Here is a 20,380-nt window from a genome sequence, read left to right as displayed (position 1 = left end):
AGGACCAGGCGAGTGGGAGAGAGGAGTGGGCCAGCGTGGGAAACACAGGGGCCAGTACACACATGATGGACAGAAATACAGCTCTTGAGGAAACAAAAATCAGATGCATTATTACAACCAAGGACAAGGAAAAGCCTATGGCTTTAAAAAAATGATTCTTCTGCCAGTACCATACGAGTCTTACAAAGAGATGTGCGACAAGTCAGCTGACATAAAAGGACAGAGGCTACATTTTATTCGAGAGCGATGGAACCTGCCTGCACCACGGCCTGCCTGCCCCACACACGCACGCGCCTGCCCGCCTCGCAGGCCACCAGAGTCTGTCTGGGCCCAGCCCGCGCTGGACCAGTTAAATGGATCCAGCCCAGGTCCCCAATTCCTTCATGTCGTCGTCTTCCTCTTCCTTCTTCTTGGCTGTGTGAAGAGAGGAAAAGCTGTTTAGTTTAGGAAGGCTGGCTGCAGTGTTCGCCACACACTCTGGCTGGATGCCAGGGCTGCGCTACATGGTGTCTACAAAACAGCCCCGCCCCTGCAGCCAGCCTCATCTCCAGGCTATCAGCAGACTGCTTCTCTGTGCCTAAAAGCTGCAACATACAACTCCAGATAACCAGGCACACTTTCCCCAGCACCTCCCCTCCCCCCACACCGGAGCCAGACAAAGCGGGGAGGACTCTACACTGAGAGTCCATCAGGCTCCATGCATGGCCTCAGTCCCAGAGCATGCAAGGTGGGGGCGAGCGGGAAGAACCCCGGAAGAGCTCTAATCCCCGCCCGCCACCCCTTTCCACCTCGAGGGCTTAAGCCACCTCTATACGCTACCGGCAGCTTGCTGGATGGCCTCCGGACCCCCTCTGCCCCCACCCCACCCCGGGCAGCTGACTCGACTAGAGGGGCCACTTCCCCTTGATCTGTGGGAGAGTGAGGTGATACAGCCTGGTCACACCCCGCTCCCTGGCCTCTCTCTCCATGCCAAATCAAGCAGCTTCACCTTTTCTAGAAGTTCTGTGTGGAAAACTTCTACCCAAGGGTGAAACAGTGCGGGGCGGCGGGAGGCGCGGGCAAGGAAGAAGGAAGTGAAGGTTTTATAGAACCAGGTTTCTAAAAAAGCCAAAGCTGTTTCCTTCCTACCGCGGCAACCTCGGAGGCCCCAGCTTTTACAGGTGTGCACAGCACAGGATACTAGACGGGGAGCAAGAGCTGTCAAACTCTCCCCTTGTTTGGTGGCACAGGGAGAGTAACTCTACAATAATGGTTCTCAGCTGGCTGTGACCCGCCCCACCCCCCAACATCTGGCAAACTCCGGTGACATTTTTGGTTGTCAAAACTTGGGGAGGGGGATGCTACTGGCATCTAGTGGGTAGAGGCCATGGGTGCTGCCAGAGATCCACAGAGCACAGGACAGGGCCCCCTCCCAGTCCCCACCCAAAGAATGGTCTGGCTATGTCAACAGTGCCAAGGTTAAGAAACCCTGCTCTACAGAGAAACTAGGAAAGAGCAGGTGACACTGTCTTTAGGGCTGTCACAACAGATCCTATCTGGTTCTCAACTCTGGGCAACTCAGGACCCAAACTGAAGCCAACCAACCACAAGACTACCCACCACGTGGGTCATGGGTATGTCATGACTGTGGCTAAAAGTACTCACTGGGTTTTGATGGTAGGGATATAGAAGGAACATTTGGTAGAGGGACTGTTTCCGGTCCACTGATTTCCAGCAAATTCTTGTCTAGTTCCTCCTGTTCTAGTTCTTCTAATTCTGCCATGAGCTCATCCTGGTAAAAGCAAACACAAAAATGAGAGACAACCTTGGAATCCCAGCCCCTCCAGTGGTACCTCTTAGCTGATGGCTCAGGGGGTGGCTCATTTTTTAAAAGCCCCACAGCCCCTCTGAGAAGGTCAGAGGGGAGATGAACTCCAGGTCCACACTCTGTGACTCAAACATCCTAAACATACTTCTACTGGTGAACGTAACACACTATGAGCTATTATTGCTGTCTACATCTGGGGCCCCTGCACCAGGCTGTGAGCATTCTGAGGAAAGGGACTGTATTTTATCGTTCCCATTTCCTTATCTCAGAACTGGGCGCAATGAGTGAATGTTCAGGAATGTCTGCTGAATTGAAATGAACTTGACTAGTCCATCAAACTCCAGTCTGAAAACATGAAAAGCCTGGTGCTGTGAGCCAAGGGTAAGAGCCACAGGCTGTTTCCTCAGCTATACAGTGGGAATCAGCACAAAGAATTAGGTTTGATGAAGAGAGCCTGACCTTCAGTGCACTCAAATCTAAGGCAGAATGAGGTACAGGGCCTGTAACTGTATTTTAAAAACCTAAGAGACCCAACGTTCTAATTGCCACAGCAGAAATTGGTAGGTGGCCAAGTTCCAGACAGATCCTTCAGGGGGGATCAGGTGTAAATGTTCCTTCCTTGGCTTCACCTTTATCTCACATCAGAGTTGTCTGAGGGCAAATCCTGTAAACTTCTCCAGGGCATGGTGACCTCAGCTGCCCCAGCTCTGAGCCCAGGACTCACCACGGAAAGGTGCAGGTAACTACCTGTTGAAACCAATGTTTACCTGAAGTCTGCTGAGGGGTCCCAACAAAGGCTCCTTTACTCCACCTAAGCTCCCCAAACAGTGAAAGCAGCCCTCAAAACCCAGAATTAGGGAGGGTTAATACCATGCCCTGTCTATGTTCAAGTCTCTGGAGGGACAAGAACTGGTGACTTCCAAACTACATATTCCCTGCCAGAGAGGCTTCAAGAGCACATCAGAGGCAGCCCAGGAATCACTTGTGAAGCCTGTGTGATCTGCATGAAACCACTCACCTCGTCAAACTCTTCTCCAAACCCTACAGGTTTTGAAATAGCTGTTGAAATCTCTTCTGCAAGTTCCTGCTGGTCAGCAATGTCCTGCATTAACTCATCAACTTTATCGATGTCCCTTTAAATGAAACAGACAGATGTCGTGCTGGACAGTCTGTGTAAAGAGGGCCTGTGAGGCAGAAGCAGAAGCCCCGCTCCCCGCAGTCTGCTGCCCAGCCCCAGCCCCACAATTACTCCCTCTGAGGAATTATTTTTTTGTCTTTACTTTGTCTTCCTCCTCCTCTTTAAAATAGAGGATCACAGAATCAAGAAGATGGAAGCATCCTTAGACATTGCCTAGTCCAACACCCTAAGGAAATAAGGCTTGGCAAAGTTAGGTGCCATTGTCAGGGTCTCTCATGCAAACTGGTAAACACGTTGGATGAGACCATGGGACTTGAACTCCTGGGCCAGTAGCTCTTCAAGCTCAAGGGTAACTCTGCACCGGGGGAGGTAAAATCACAAATCATAAAACAGAGCCACGCCATTTGACAGACCCTTCCCATCTACATAGATCCACTTATGGCTCCTCTACTAGGCCCCAAAGGAAAAGCAAACAATGCAGAATTATTTTCTATAACACTGTCAATCATATAAACTTACAATTAATCAATATAATATACACATGTATACTTCAAGGCATGCACAGTATTCACTGAGACGTGCTGTGCGCCAGGCATCTTGGAGAACATGGACATGAAGCAGACATGGACCTCACTCAGGAGGCTCAGTCCAGTGAACATCCCCTCAGACGATAGCTCAGTTATTTGAAGGCTACTTTTCCTGCAATCCCACACTTCTAGAACAGGGATCAGCAAACTTTTTCTGTAAAGGGCCAAACAGTAAATATTTTAGAATTTGTGGGCCATACGATCTGTCACAAAAATTCAACCCTGCCATGTGCCACAAAAGCAGCCACAGACAATATATATTAATGGACACAACTGTGTTTCAATAAAATTTTATTTACAAAAATTGGCAGCAGGCCCACAGGTTGCATTTGGCCAGTCCCTGTTCTACAGCGCGGCTGAGTACCCAAAGGAAGCAAAAAAGTGCTCCAAGCACCCCCAAATATACAATGCCAAGTTCAAGCACTAAAACAAATGCAGAATTTTGTTCTGTTTGGGAGAGGCCCTCATCTGGAGCCTAGTGTTACCCTGGCCTTTAATTACAAATATAACAAGCTCGGTTATCTAGTTTCTTCGGCCACTGTATATGAGAAGTAGCCACATAAAGGAAGGAATGCTGAGGTCAAGAACACTGTCAACATGATAGCCAAAGCCCAAGAGCAAGGGGGGAGGCAGAAAATTCCATCAAAAACAGAACTAAGAAGAGAGGGAGTTAAAGCCCTCAAATGTACCACATTTTTCAGGACCCCTGACAGCACGAGGCGAAAGTCACGGGCATTGATTCTAATCCCAGTTCTATCCAAGTTTACACAAACCCAGGGCAAGTCACCTCCCCTCCCTGGGACAAACTTCCCCACCTTGATGATCAGAGGCTTCGGTGAGAGAAACTTCTAAGGACCTTTCCAGCTTGAAACTCTATATTCATCCCAATAACCCTGAATTACTCAGAAAACACTGTTTCATTCCATGAGATCTGCTTCCGAGGGCAGCAGGGCATATAATCCATTTTAAAAGGAGTTCCAAAAAAGAATGCAAATTAAAACAAACTCAGGTGCTTGAATGGATAAGTCAAGGGGTCTGCCCAAGGCCATGGCTCGGGATTGAGGCACTCCAGGGCCAGCACTGCCCTTCCACATGGGTGCCCCCCTCCACCAGTGGGTGGCCACGTACATGTTGTCGTGGGCAGCCTTCATGGCTTTGGCGGCATAGCCCATGTTCTTGAGCACCTCGGTGTTGGTGTTAGCATTCTCCAGGGCCTCTCGCTGGAACTCGATGGTTGACAGTGTGCCGTCAATCTGTGCCAGCTGCTTTTCATACCTCTTCTTGCGCTTCAGTGCCTGGAGGGCAGCTGCACAGGGGGAAGAAAACAGGGTTTCAGAGAGCCCAGATACAGGGCAATGTCCTAGAGTTCACTGAGCCTTCTCCCTAAATGTGATGGATGCACTTCAGTTTCTGCTTCCACTATAACAGAGGGCTAATAATCTCTCCTACACAAAAAGCACATTCAATTTTCTAAGGTAACTATACTAGGGACTTCCTTGGTGGCACAGTGGTTAAGAATCCACCTGCCAATGCAGGGGACATGGGTTCAATCCCTGGTCCGGGAAGATCCCACATGCCACAGAGCAACTAAGCCCACGCACCACAACTACTGAAGACCACGTACTCTAGGGCCCACGTGCTGCAACTACTAAGCCCGCATACTGTAACTACTGAAGCCCATGTGCCTAGAGCCCATGCTCTGCAACAAGAGAAGCCACAACAATGAGAAGCCCGCGCACCGCAACAAAGAGTAGCCCCTGCTCGCCCCAACTGGAGAAAGCCCACGCGCAGCAACGAAGACCCAACGCAGCGAAAAGTAAATTGTAAAAAGCAGAAAATTATACAAAATTCACACACTTCAAAATGCAGTCAGGCACATAAGCAAAAGTTCACACTCTTTGGTAACCGCACACATACAAATCAAAGCATGGAGGACACCCAGAAAAAGAATGTGCTTTGAAGTCAAATTGCCTTAGGTTCAAACCCCAGCTCTCAGACTTAGTGAGCTACTTAGCCTCCCTGATAGGTTCACTGTGAATGAGATAACATAACAGAAACACTTAGCACAACATTAAACATAGTGCACACCCAAAAAACCAGCAGCTCTAATTATTATAAAGCAGCTTTTTTTTTTTAAGTCCTCAGAAGTCATTGCTAAGGTAAAGTATCTTTTTTTTTTAAATTAATTTATTTTTGGCTGTGTTGGGTCTTCGTTTCTGTGCGAGGGCTTTCTCTAGTTGCGGCAAGCAGGGGCCACTCTTCACTGCGGTGCGCAGGCCTCTCACTATCGTGGCCTCTCTTGTTGTGGAGCACAGGCTCCAGACACGCAGGCTCAGTAGTTGTGGCTCACGGGCCTAGTTGCTCCGTGGCATGTGGGATCTTCCCAGACCAGGGCTCAAACCCATGTCCCCTGCATTGGCTGGCAGATTCTCAACCACTGCACCACCAGGGAAGCCCAAAGCAGCTTTAAAGTATCATTTTATGTCAACTAAATAACAAAATAATAAATAACGACTATAGCAAACACTGGATCATTTGGGCTTAAAATGCTATCTCACACACAGCCGGCCACTGTAAATTGTTATAATGTTTCTGAAAAGTAACATGGCAACACACAGCAACAGACATAATATTGTTTCTGCCCTCTGACCCAGTAATTTCTTTCTGGAAATGTATTCAACAAAAGCAAAAAGCCCCATGCCTGAAGATGATAACTATAGCATTCCCTATCATAGAAAACAGCACAAGTGAAATAAAGACAGAACTCCCTGTCAGGGACTAATCTAGAGTCTGACCATTTGGTCAAATCAATGCCATCATCACTCTCAGCCTCCTGGTGTGTTTAGGCTATAGGAGATAATCTCGTTTTAAGGTTCAGTCAGGGCAAGCAATTGGATCAAGATGACTTGGTAGCAGAACAAGGGCCAAACCACACCTCCCGACTCAAAACCCAGGCTTCCCTCCCCTTACTATTTTAGTTCCCCTCTTTACACTGAAAAGCATCATTAGCACACATCTTAGCTGGGCATCGAAGCCAGGAAGGAGGCTCTGCACAGAATCAAGCAGAAGGAATTGGCTGCCGGCACCTGCCTTGGCCTGGACAGCACTAGCCTCACATACATATGTAGACACATATGCACCCATGCACTCATGCCCCCCCAGCTCCATACCAAAGCCACCTCCTGCAGGCTGTAGGCAACAGTCAATCACCTCCCCAAGAGGGCTGTGGTTTCTCCATATGTCACCTGAATAGGTCCCGTACTCCTTCCATTAAAGCTCCCTGTTAGCCTAGGATAGCACCCTGAGAATCATTTGCCAAGGAAATAGGGCCTTGGCTTGCATGTAAGCAGTCCATAGTTCCTTTAAAAGCAGCAGACAAGGGCTTCCCTGGTGGTGCAGTGGTTAAGAATCCGCCTGCCCTGAATGCAGGGTACACGGATTCGAGCCCTGGGCTGGGAAGATCCCACATGCCATGGAGCAACGAAGTCCGTGTGCCACAACTACTGAGCCTGCACTCTAGAGCCCACAAGCCACAACTACTGAAGCCCGCATGCCACAACTACTGAAGCCCGTGCCCCGCTACAAGAGAAGCCACCACAATGAGAAGCCCATGAAGCCCGTGCACCACAATGAAGAGTAGCCCCTGCTCGCCACAACTAGAGAAAGCTCGCGTGCAGCAATGAAGACCTGATGCAGCCACAAATAAATAAATAAATAAATAAAAATTTAAAAATAAAAGCAGCAGACAAAAACCACCAGGAAAATTCCTCCAGCCAAAGGATAAAGCAGGCTAAAGAAACACTGCTAAAAATCTGAAGAACAATGAAATGTGCCTCTAAAAGCTGAAAAGCCATTCAACCTGTTATCTCCCTCATTCTGGTATGAATGGCCAGATGGCCTATGACTTCAAAAAATCCAACCTGCAGTCACACCCAGGGGTCCCCAAGACCCTTTACTGAACATCTTCACCTTCTGCTAGTACTAAGCCATGCTTGCCAAGTAAGTACCTCACAACAGCAACCCTTTAAGGTAGAAATGACCACCCTTTTTAGCAGATGAGGAAACAGGTTCAGAGAGGTTCTGTAACTCAGGTTACCAGGTGGTAGGCAGCAGAGAGGGGATTAAGCCAGGTATGGAACTCCAAAGTCTATATGGGCTGCCATACTAACTGTTATGCCTCCCAATGAATGAACAAGACAGGACCCTGCCCTGGAGGCACCATCCAGTGCAGCAGGGAGCATCCAGGGAACTGTGGGATCACAGAAGAGGGAGTACATATCCAATCATGCCATTCCTTTGCTTAAGAACCCGCAACAGCTCCCTCTGCCCACAGGACAAAGCCTCCACGTGGTTTAATGTAGCCTGCAAGGCCCTGCGGGAGGCAAGGGACTGGGATTCTCACCACAAGCCTGGTTCCGGGAGCCCCAGCACCAGTTCCGAATCCCTTTGCCATTGACCATCACAGCAGATGGAAGGCATCTGGGGAGAGTCCTGGTATACAAATGCTCAGGGCCTGGGGCTGCTTCCTCCTGACTTCCCGGATACTGTGTTGCTTTTCCACAGAAACCAACTTAGACACACCCTAATCAACAAGTGATTCTCAAGCCTTCTGAGGCCCATGTCCCTCCATGTACCCCCTTCCCAGGTCCTCCTCAGCCTCCCCCATCACTCACAGCATAGCCCAGCCTCTAACAACTTGTTCACCAGTCAAGATTCAATAGGTGTTATGAGCACCGGCTGCATGATAAGCAAGCAGGGCGGCTGCTGCAGTCCTGCCCACCTCCTCATTCAATCCTCCCGCATGGTCCAAGGGCACAGATCCCAGATCCACACCAACAAGACTGGGGATCAGAAAGGTGGAGTGGGGACTTCCCTGGTGGCACAGTGGTTAAGAATCCGCCTGCCAATGCAGAGGACACAGGTTCAAGCCCTGGTCTGGGAAGATCCCACATGCCGCGGAACAACTAAACCCGTGTGCCACAACTACTAAGTCTGCGCTCTAAAGCCCGAGAGCCACAACTAACTGAGCCCACGCGCCGCAACTCCTGAAGTCCGCGCGCCTAGAGCCCATGCTCCGCAACAAGAGGAGCCACTGCAATGAGAAGCCTGCATACTGCAACGAAGAGTAGCCCCTGCTAGCCACAACTAGAGAAAGCCCTCGAGCAGCAACCAAGACCCAACTCAGTCAAAAGTAAATACATAAAATAAATAAATTTAAAAAAAAGAAAAAGAAAAGAAAGGTGGAGTGGCTCATCCTGCTGTTATGAGAGGAGGGGAAGGCTCAACCACTAGTCTGTATAAACCCCCAGGCCTCTGCTCTTCCCACACGGGCTTGGGATGATGGCAAGTGACACTGGGACAGTTCTCAAGAACAAACAACAAGATGACATTTGCCTTGCTTCTCAGTGTCCTGAGTGTAGCGGGAGCCTTGATTTTATACAGTTAGCTATGTTCTGATTTTTAAAACCATTCCTTGCCTGTTAACATCATAGGTTTAGAATAGTTTTAACTTTTGCTCGAATACATTTTCAATTGGCAGTGACTCCTTGCATGGCAATCTGGCATTTCTCTGCTCTACACCCCACTGCTAAAATCCCCCAAGCAATAAATTATCTGGAAACAAACACCCAAACATACCAGGGAGGTAAGCAAGAGTCCCCCATGAATGAAATAATGTTTATATTATTCATCTTTACAAACCATCATCCAGCACAATGACTGGTACACAGCAAGTGCTTAATATATATTAAACGGAATCTCCAATTTCACCTGTTTTTTTAAGTTTTTCATATACTCTGCAGGGTCCCTCATGTGGGGTACACCCATATTTTACCTCCTGTGTACCTCTTACTCAATGGAGAAAAGATAACATGTCATTGAAACACTGGCTAAAACAGTCATTGGGCAGCATTCTTTCCCTGCATTCGTCCTGGTCCATAAAACAGGAACTTTTGCAAGGGCCCACCCTTCCCCCTGTATCCTCGCCACGAGGTGTGCCCTGTCTGAGGGGAGGAAAAGTCCTGAGTGAACAGCCTGGCCCTCTAGGGCTCCCCTTCCTGCCTGCAGGGTTCACACAGTCTCTTCCCCTCCTCGCAGTGAACTCTCCAGGACGGCTTCTGGCAGAGACAGTCCATTTGTTTACCCCAATCTAAATCCTGTGTGTATTTCTCAGCTAGTTGAGAACCCCAAAGTGAAAGGGTAAGTGATTCGTTTCCCCCTTTCCATACATGGTTCATGAATAGAGTAACCTTGAAATTTGACATGGGGTCAGCCTTTGGGCTGCGAAAATATGTGTAAACATAAATATTCAGAGCACTTGAACCACCCCGTATCTTACAAACATGTGGCACACTGGTGAAGTATAACTTAGGGCAAGCTAAATGAGTAAAAATGCCTCTCTTCCTGCAGACCGTTCCACTTCAAGTAAAACAGCCTCCATCCCAATCTTATTGCTGACCACAAAAATTTGCTTCTACATATAGCCAAAGCCAAAAGGGCCAGACCCAATGTTTTTCATAAATATGTGCTAGCTCTTAGTATCTTGCCTTATACTTCTCTAAATTCCTGATGGTTGGTTTAAAAGAACAAGTACTTAGTTCTCAATACAAAGTTTAAAAAAAATGTAATCATGTGAGGTGATGCATGTTAACTGAATGTATTTTGATAATCATTTCACAATATATACAAACATTAAATCATTATACTATACACCTAAAAATAATATAATGTTATATGTCAATTATATCTCAATAAAACTGGTGGGGGGGAATGGAAAAAAAATAAAAACAAGTACTGGGTTAACAAGGAGTTCATCTAAACCACATGAACACAATGCTGTAACAACTGAAATCTACCCCAGGCCAAAAGAAGTTTAAAAGGTTGCTTTTAGATGGAAAAAAATAGTCCTTGGAATCTCCATATTTAATTATGCCTTTGCTGGTTCCAAGAGAGTAATTACAGCAGCAATTACAGAATCTAATAACCAGCTTTATTGGCTCTGAAAGCTGAAGCAAAAACAACTCCAACCATGTTGAAATAAACATTGGTCTCCAGACAGTTGCTTCATTAGAAACTCTAAACAGCTATTTGAAGAAAAAATACAGAAGAGATACCCTAAGAAGCAGAGAGACCAGTGGAAAAGACATTCACCCAGGACCAGAAACTCCTTCTGCAAGGCATCTGTTAGTGACTGGTAGCAAAACCATTTTCAAAGAATGCATCAGTTCGGTACAACTAGGTAGGACATTCCTTTTTCCTCGGCAAAGGCAGACTTAAGACTTATCTTTGAAGAGTTGCTGAGGAGGGCAAGTTTGCCTGCCCTGATCTGGGGGCATTCAGAATAGAGGCCATTAGCCCAGGGCATCTCAACAGATGCTAAGATCTCATAACTGTACACTAATGACTAATACATTGAGATTCAGGCATTGGGGAGAAGGAGGGTCCAGTAATATCCTCTCACTGAATGAACGATGACGTCTAGAGTCCTTTCAAAGACTCAAGATTCTACATTTGAATTCATGCAGCAGAAGGTCCAAGGGCTGGGAGAGGAGGAGAGCGCTGGTTCTTTCCCACTCTCAGCATGAACTACATAGAAAACACAAACACACTCCAGGGGATACTTACCCACAAATGCAACGCTAAGTGAGAATTCGGAAGAACCTTCAGTGGCTTGGTCACGGCAGAGCTACTGGCAGGCAGGGAGCCGGTGAAGCTGAGGCAGCCCTGCTTTGCCCACCTCCAGCAATCAGTCAGATGCTCCTTGCTCACTGTGACCATGAATAAACCTCAGATGTTCAGTGTACCCTCAGCCAGGAGAACCACACCTGGCCCTCAAGCCACTAGTCACTTCGCTGGGGTCACCTGTCATCTGCCCTGTGTATGGGCAAGAAAAGACCTAAAGTCAAAACTACAAAGTTCACCACAAATGTCAAAGAAACCCATCCTCCTGCAGGGACGGTTGTCAGTAAGCATCCCTGCACCACATGGCACTGGATGTCCTGCCAAACCCTGACCAAACGAGAGTTACAATCTTGGCATCAAAAGCAGAGGGGGCTTGAAGGATTCTCGGAGATCCCAAAGTCCAACCCATCTCATTAGAAACAGGGAAAAAATGATGCCCAGAAAAGGTGACACGGCCTGCAAGGATCCCACAGTGAGTTAGAGGAAGAATCAGGACTAGAACCCAGGTCTGCAGCCCAGGGCTCTTTCTACTACCTCAACTCTGTTACTTCCAAATTAAGTTGCTATAAATAAATCAGCAGCTCCCCTGGCATAAGGAAAACTGTCCTAATGCTCTTTCATCCAATCATAAACTCTGCCTTTTGCAAACCCTATTTAAAAGCTCACGCTGGGACTTCCCTGGTGGCGCAGTGGTTGAGAGTCCGCCTGCCGATGCAGGGGACACAGGTTCGTGCCCCGGTCTGGGAGGATCCCACATGCCGCGGAGCAGCTAGGCCCGTGAGCCATGGCCGCTGAGCCTGCGTGTCCGGAGCCAGTGCTCCACAACGGGAGAGGCCACAACAGTGAGAGGCCCGCGTACTGCAAAAAAGAATCTGCCTGCCAATGCAGGGAACACGGGTTCAATCCCTGGTCCGGGAAGATCCCACATGCCGCGGAGCAACTAAGCCTGTGTACCACAACTACTGAGCCTTCGCTCTAGAGCCCGCAAGCCACAACTACTGAAGCCCATGCGCCTAGAGCCCCTGCTCTGCAAAAAGAGAAGCCACCACGATGAGAAGCCCACGCACCGCAACAAAGAGTAGCCCCCGCTTGCCGCAACTAGAGAAAGTCCGCACACAGCAATGAAAACCCAACGCAGCCAAAAATAAATTAAAATAAAATAAAATAAAAGCTCATGCTAACACATCGAAGAACCGGAAAGCTACCTGATATGCTCTCCTAAGTCCCCATTTAGAAGAAAAACGAACGGAAAAGAGGTGCTGGTCTGTCTGGTTCCAGAGGACTCTCCTCAGAATGGGTGCTGCTGATCCTGCCTGTAGTTTCAGAAGGCGGGGGCAGGACTGGGCTCTCATTTCTCTACCTTGTATAAAGGTGCTAGGAACCTACAGAAAGGTCTCCAAAACCAAAATGCCCAAAGTCGATTTTGTGTTCATCGTCACTCAGTGTCCCAGGCTCACCTGTGGAAAAGAGGGTCTCATCCTGCCAAAGCCTTAGAATGCTGTCCCTGACACTGCTGTGTTTATTCCCCCACAGCTGGAGAGTTCAGGCTAGAGGTGCAGACAGCATTTATCAGAGCAGCCTCCTTCTCTGTGTTGTATCTCCCAGTTCCCCTAATTTGCTCTCCATGGCCTGGAGCTAATACACTCCATTTAGCAATGATAAAATAAGTACTTGTGTATGACCAGGAAAGCAGAGCCTGAAACCCGGCTGACTTCATCAGCAAACACACAGGGAGTATAGTACTCCCTGCGAGGGAAAATTCGAGAGAGAAAGAAAAAAGCCCCTTAACTGTTTAACATGGACAGAGATGAAAGAAATAAGCCCCACTCAATTAACAATCTAACAAACTGCTTCAAAATCATTTAAACAGCAAACAGAAAGTATGTTCTGTAAAGAAAGGTAAAGGCAAGATAAGACACGGTCAAATAAGCTTAGGAAATGCGGGTCACATCAAATTACAATGGTCATTTACGGAGTCCAGTTGTCCAGCTGTGAGTTTCAGCTGCACTATCAAGTAAAGCCTAAGCAAATCACTTAACCGCACTAATCCTCACGTAATAATAAAACCCACCTCATAGTTATTGTGAGGATTAAAACGAGACATGTATGTGAAGCTCCTGGCACTGGGCCGGACATGCACACGTGTTCAGTTCATGTTGGTCACTGGTATTACTACCTACAGGACTCCTCAAAGCCTATTTCAGTAGAAGAAGAACCAATACCACTACGAGTCCCTGTGCCACCACCCCCCAAAAAACAGCTTGGGAAAAAACAATTTAATACCACCTTGATTATGTACCCAACACAAGCTCCATCAACCTCTGTCCTGGTTGACTTGTACCAGCACTGGGGCACAGAGAAAAGAGCACAGGGCTTGGTGTCAGAATCCTGGCCCTGGGTCACACTGGCCTGGGGTGAATTATTTCACCTCTTCATCAAATGGAAAATGAGAGTGATATAGCTACCCCAAGGACAGGTGAGAAAGATAATCGCTGAAAATACTCGATAAACATGAGCATTTTCCTTTTCCGCCTCTCTTTCCTTGCCCGTGTCTGACATTCTCTCTGAGGAGCTCTGTATCTTCCTGTCCCTCCCCCAGCCCAGCGTGTCCCTCCAAGAAACAGTATACAGCTGAGGCACAGTGGAGAGAAATATATAACAGCAGCTAACACCTATGGGGGGCTTCTTGGATGCCAGGCACCATGGCTTGTGCTTTATGTGCTCACTGGTCCCCCCCAAAAAATCCTACCCTACATGGTAGGTACTGTAGTGTCCCATCTCAAGATGGGGAAATTGAGGTTCAAAGAGTTTATCGCCTGCCCAGGTCATACAGTTAAGCAGTGGCAAGCATGGGATCAGTGCCAGGCTGCCTCTCTGTAAAGGGCATGTTCTTACTCCACGAAGGAACGTCTACCCTGTACCAGCTGGCCTGCTTCTGCCTGAGTCTGGGGATCTGAGAGCCTCTGTGCTTCCCTGCCCAACAGATTCTACAAGCCAGCAGTCTAGCACCAAAGGCATCCAAGGGGCAGCTCAGTCTGCCCAGAAACTCTCGACTAATCGATAATCCATGAGAGCAGGCAGTAAAAGCCTCTAACAACAACAACAACAAAAGTCTAGTGGATTTTAAATTGGCTAGACGTACGCGTGACAAAATCCAACCATTTAATCAACCCCTCTGCATTTGGGATGACAATTCTACATAGTTACAGAGTTTGTAGGGAGGCTTTTGTTTTTGTTTTAAAGAATAAATGTCTTCTTTCCTTGTGCTTGCCCTATCTCTTCCCTAGACCACAAGCTTCTTAAGGTTCTCAGGAGCCGAACAGCACTGAGATAAGGAGCGGGGGGGGCATTCCAGAAAGTCCAGCGTTGCCCTGTCATTTCTTCTGAGGCCAGTGGGCTGGGCCCTCTGTCCTCTCTCCCCGTAATGGCCTCCAGATCTTTTCCAAGACCTAAAATGACCTCCCCTCTGTATTCTAGAAGACCCAGAGACCACAGCTATAAGAACTTGGTAAGGTTTCTCAAACTCCTGTCACTTGTCCACTCTTTTTTTCTGTGTTAACCTCGACTGGAATGCCTAGAACTCTAAAACCAAAGGGTCCAGGGCTTGTTTAAGGGACAGTGAGTCTGGGACCTTCTCTGGGACTACATTTGGAGAGAGGTGGCAGTGACCCAGAGTAAACAGCAGATCATTCCAGAGTGGGCCAGTGGGAGTGGCCTGGGCCATAAGGAGGAAAAGAAAATGGCCAAGGGGAAGCAGGCTCTCCCAGGGGAATAGTGCAAAGGCCTGTGTGGCTGCATCCTCTTGTCCCCGAAAGGACAGATGATGGCTTCCCACGGCTCTGCTGCAGCTGGGTTTCAATTTGGGCAGGAAGAGGAGGTGTTCCACTTCCTAGAAACAGCAGGCATCCAGGAAGTACCTCCTTGTGATAAGGGTAACTCGAGGCCAGGCTGGGGAACTAGGACCCCAGGAAGGAAAGTGATCTGCCCTTGGTTTTTTTTTTGTGTGTGTGTGTGGCACGCGGGCCTCTCCCACTGCGCGCACAGGCTCAGCAGCCATGGCTCATGGGCCCAGCCGCTTCGCGGCATGCGGGATCCTCCCGGACCGGGGCACGAACCCGCGTCCCCTGTATGGGCAGGCAGACTCCCAACCACTGTGCCACCAGGGAAGCCCCTGCCCTTGGTTTTTAAGGGCCACAGTCAGATAGCCTATGTTCTGGGATCTAAGGCAAGGTTCTTTCCTGTATGTCAACCAAGTCACAGAATTTCGTTTAAACAGCTATCAGAGGCTAAGATTGCGCACCCATACAGTCCACAGATTTGTCTTAGTTGTCCCATGTCTTCATGCATAAATTTGATTTGAATGCACATTTCACACAAAAATCCAGATTTGGGGCTTCCTTTTGAAAATGCAGATTTTCCGGCAACACTGAGCCCACACTGCTGTCTGGCAACAATCGAGTGGAGCTAAGTAGCAGCAGTGCTTTTTGAAGGGGCACATACTCTCCAATTCACCTCCGCACCCACCACTGCCCACCACCTTACACCTGACCACCCCACAACATCTTAGTTCTGGAGAACAACCTCTTGCCTTCAGGCAGTTAAGGTCATGCCCAATTTAAAGACAGGCAATGGAAGCCCCAAACGTTCAAGAACTTGCTCAAGGTCACATGGTTAGAGGTAATGGCCAAGGAAGAATCCAAGCCAGGTGCCCTGCCCCTGGACAATGCTCCTTCCACTACTCCTAGGGAGACCTCTGACTAGACAGAACCTGCAACCCAGGTCCTGTGCTCCTGGATTCGGCTTCTAGATCTAACTCTGCCAAGACCAAATTACGTCACTTAGCAAGCCCCCTCATTTCTTAGGACCTCAGACTCCTCATCAAGGATATGAGAAGAGTGGATCAGTTCCCTCCTGAGGTCCTCCTCCAGCTCTAACAATATGTGAAACTATACAGCTCTAAGATTTCCAGTGATTGGTTGAAACAAACACAAAAGGTTATTTCTGATTGACCCTGTGTGATCCCGAAAATGTAATTAACATCAATACATTTCCCAAGTCAAGTTTTTCCTGTCCAATGAAATTAGCAGTATCTCATTTTCACAAACTGAGTTAGAAAAATCAGAGACCACTTCCAGCCTCTGAACTCTATTGCTCTAGCTGGGTGGAGGAAGTTAACACTCAGATCAAACATTAGCCACAAATATCAATCACAAATGTCATTCAGGGAGAAGAGGTAACTGCAGTTAGACTGCAGGCCCCGATGCCCTCATCCTCCATCTCTTTATAAGTTCTAGGACTGCTGACATCCTCTCTCAGAAATTCATCTCTTCTGCCAGCCTCTAGGGAGATACCCTTAGCCTGAGGTTCCCCAGCCCCTACAACGATTTCTTCTTGGCTTTTTTTTTTTCCCTAGATTCTTTCCCTCCTCTTCTCAATTCCTAATAGTTGCATGGAGCTCAAATCTTGGCCCTGCATTCTTTTTTCATATACTAACCTGAGCTAACACCTATTCAGAGCCTTATATTTTATTCCTTCATTTAATCCTCACAGTAAGGAATTAGTCTTTTTAGCCCGTTTATGAATGAGGAGATTGGAAGCTGGAGAGATTAAGTAACTTGCTAAACTCTCAAAGCTTGTGAATAACTGGCAGACTCAAATCCACACTCCTGCTTCTAGCCAAGAAGAATGGTAGGAAATGATCTACCTCCCCACCTAAAAGAAATGAAACAATGGTTTTCAAGACACTGGACATCAGGCAAAAAAGGACAGCAATTCTGGGAGATGAGAAATAAACAAGGGGAGGCTTCCCTGTTGGCACAGTGGTAAAGAATCCGCCTGCCAATGCAGGGGACATGGGTTCGAGCCCTGGTCCGGGAAGATCCCACGTGCTGCGGAGCAACTAAGCCTGTGCGCCACAACTACTAAGCCTGTGCTCTAGAGCCCGCGAGCCACAACTCCTGAAGCCCGGGCGCCTAGAACCCGTGCTCTACAACAAGAGAAGCCACCGCAATGAGAAGCCCGCACACCGCAATGAAGAGTAGCCCCCACTCACCACAACTAGAGAATGGCCGCGCAGCCAACTTCTTGGGGAAGACCCAACGCAGCCAAAAACAAATAAATAAATAAATTTATTTTAAAAAAAGAGAGACATAAACAAAGTGAGCCCTACAATTGCTCCAGTTTATTGCTTTGAGTTTCCAGACTTCAGTGCAAGGAGAGAAAACCCAGGCAGACCCTGGCAGACTTCCTGAGTTGATGAGATAAGAGTTGAAAGTCTGGGGAGACCAAAACTGCTAGAGTTCACAGGAGAGCATACCAGAGAGGAGAGAGCTGCAGAGAGGAACAAACTCTAGAGATCTGCAGAGGGTCCCCCTCAAGTATTCAGTAGAATACTGAACAGTACGTGTGTATGAAGAAACTACCTGTGGCCAGGGAAAGAACCACTTGAAAGGATTAGAGAAAACAGTACCAGGTAGATGTTCACATGGGGCTAGATATAGTGCCTGCTCCTTAGCCATACTGGAAAAGTCATAATTCACAGGACTTTGGGTAGAGTATTCAGAAGGGTCTTGTCTCAACAGCAGGAAATAACTAGCCTTATACAAGATAAACATTGCTGTGGGCCCACCTAACAAATCTTAAAAGCAAGACCCAAAAGGACAAACAGTTGCCAGGGAACTATGCCCAAAGTTTGAGAATATTTATAGGAATACAGAAATATCCAACACCCAACAAGGTAAAATTTACAATATTTGATATTGAATCAAAAGTTACCTGCAAAGAAGCAGATGAACACTATCTATAATGCAGAGAAAAATCAATCAATTGCAAGTAGCCTAGAACTAATACAGATGTCAGAGTTAGCAAAGACTAAAGTTAAGGAGACCTACAGAAGATATATTTTTAAAAAAGATTTAAGTTGAGCTTCCAGACATTAAAATTATTGGATGGGATTAACAGCAGATTAGAACTGCAGAAGAAAAGATTTGTAAGCTTGAAGACATAGCAATAGAAACTATCCAAAAATGAAACATAGAAAAAAATAATTTTATTTATTTATATATTTATTTATTTATTTATAGCTATGTTGGGTCTTCATTGCTGCTCATGGGCTTTCTCTAGCTGTGGAGAGTGGGGGCTACTCTTTATTGCAATGTGCGGGCTTCTCATTGCAGTGGCTTCTCTTGTTGCAGAGCATGGGCTCTAGGTGTGCAGGCTTCAGTAGTTGTGGCATGTGGGCTCAGTAGTTGTGGCTCGGGGGCTCTAGAGCGCAGGCTCAGTAGTTGTGGTGCACAGGCTAGTTGTTCTGCAGCACGTGGGATCTTCAGGGACCAGGGATCGAGCCCGTCCCCTGCATTGGCAGATGGATTCTTAACCACTGCGCCACCAGGGAAGTCCCGAAAAAAATAATTTTAAAAATGAAAAGAGCTCAGTGAGCTGTGGGATGGCTGCAAGCAGCCTCTGTAAGTGTAACTGGAGTCCCCAAAGGAGAAGAGTAAATTTAAAAATATTTCAAGAAATAATGGCCAAAATTTTTCCAATTTGATAAAAACCAAAACCCCACAGATCCAAGAAGCTCAACAAACCCTGAGCATGAGAGAACTATACCAAAGCACATCATAATAAAACTGCTCAAGGGACTTCCTGGTCCTTCCTTCCTGAGCAACTAAGCCCATGTGCCACAACTACTGAACCCGCATGCCCCAACTACTGAAGCCACGCGCCTGGAGCTTGTGCTCCACAACAAGAGAAGACACCACAATGAGAAGCCTGCGCTCCGCAACGAAGAGGAGCTCCCGCTCGCCACAACTAGAGAAAGCCCGTGCACAGCAACGAAGACCCAACGCAGCCAAAAATACATAAATAAATTTATTTTTAAAAATAAAGTAAAAAGATCCAACTATATGGTGCCTACAAGGAATATACTTCAACTATAAAAACAAATAGGCTAAAACTAAAAGGATGGAAAAAGATATACCTTGGTTACACTACTCAAAAGAAATTCAAGTGGCTATATTAATTAATATATCAGACAAGCAAATAATATTTCCAGGGACAAGAAAGGTCATTTTATAATGATAAAGGATCCATTTATCAGGAGGATATAACAACTGTAAATGTTTATATACCTAATAAGAGTTTTAGAATACATGAAGCAAAAATGGACAGAACTGCCAGGAGAAATAGACAAATCCACAATCACAGTCAGATTTCAATACTCTCTTCAACAACTGATAGAATGAGTAGACAGGAAATCAGTAAGGATATTGAAGGCTTGAACAACATAAAATTAACAAACTTGACCTAATTGATATTTGTAAAACACTCCACTACAAACAGCAGAATACTCATTCTGTTCATGTGTATAACAAAACATTACCAAGATGGATCAAATTTTGGGCCATAATACAAGTCTCAATAAACTTAAAAGGATTTAAGTCACACAAAATATGTTGTCTGACTACAGTAAAATTAAATGAGAAATCACAAACAGAAGATCTTTGGAAAATCCCCAAGTATTTGGAAACTAAATAACATATTGCCAAATAACCCGTGGGTCCAAAAAGAAATAAAATGAGAAATTACAAAGTATTTTGAACTGAATGAAAATGAAAACACAACATATCAAGATTTGTGGGATGCCATTAAAGCACAAAGGGAAAATTTTATAGCACTAAATGCCTATATTAGAAAAGAAGAAAGACTTCAAATCAGTGACTTCAGCTTCCACCTTAAGAAACCGGAAAAAGAAGAACAAATGAAAACCCAAAGAAAATAGAAGAAAGGGAATGAGGATCAAAGTGAAAATCAATAAAATAGAAAATAGATAGATGGTAACTACACTTATTATAGTGATCATTTATTGGGTCACCACTTGTTGTGGTGATCATACATACACACCAATCAGTATGCTATACACCTAAAACTAATACAATGTTATATGTCAATTATATCTCAATAAAAATTAAATAAATAAAATAGAAAACAGAAACAATAGAGGTCAATGAAACAAAAATCTGGCTCTTTGAGAAGATGAATAAAATTGAACTTCTAGCCAGACTGATCAGAAAAAAAAAAAAATTACTAGTATCAGGAATGATAGGTGTAACATCACTACAGATTCCACACATGTTAAAAGGAAAAGAAGGGAATATTACAAACAACTTC

The 20,380-nt window shown here is 46.4% G+C and overlaps 1 protein-coding gene across 1 annotated transcript in view; it reads right to left on the bottom strand.

The window, feature by feature from the left end:
* Nucleotides 1–241: 241 nt before the first annotated feature.
* The window catches only part of CHMP4B (charged multivesicular body protein 4B), a 46,506-nt gene continuing 26,367 nt past the window's right edge, over nt 242–20,380 (bottom strand). Inside the window, exons 2-5 of the mRNA XM_024743069.1 lie at nt 4,661–4,838; nt 2,826–2,940; nt 1,645–1,771; nt 242–414 (exon numbers count right to left, since the gene is read on the bottom strand). Coding sequence (XP_024598837.1) covers nt 350–414; nt 1,645–1,771; nt 2,826–2,940; nt 4,661–4,838 — 485 coding nt within the window. The 3' untranslated portion in view covers nt 242–349. The remainder of the gene's footprint in view (nt 415–1,644; nt 1,772–2,825; nt 2,941–4,660; nt 4,839–20,380) is intronic.

The sequence above is a fragment of the Neophocaena asiaeorientalis genome, unplaced genomic scaffold (genome assembly GCF_003031525.2).
Source record: "Neophocaena asiaeorientalis asiaeorientalis breed wild unplaced genomic scaffold, Neophocaena_asiaeorientalis_V1.1 scaffold82, whole genome shotgun sequence".
Classification (NCBI taxonomy): domain Eukaryota; kingdom Metazoa; phylum Chordata; class Mammalia; order Artiodactyla; family Phocoenidae; genus Neophocaena; species Neophocaena asiaeorientalis.
Note: the sequence above shows the minus strand (reverse complement) of the source record. Positions and strands in the feature narration are given on the sequence as shown.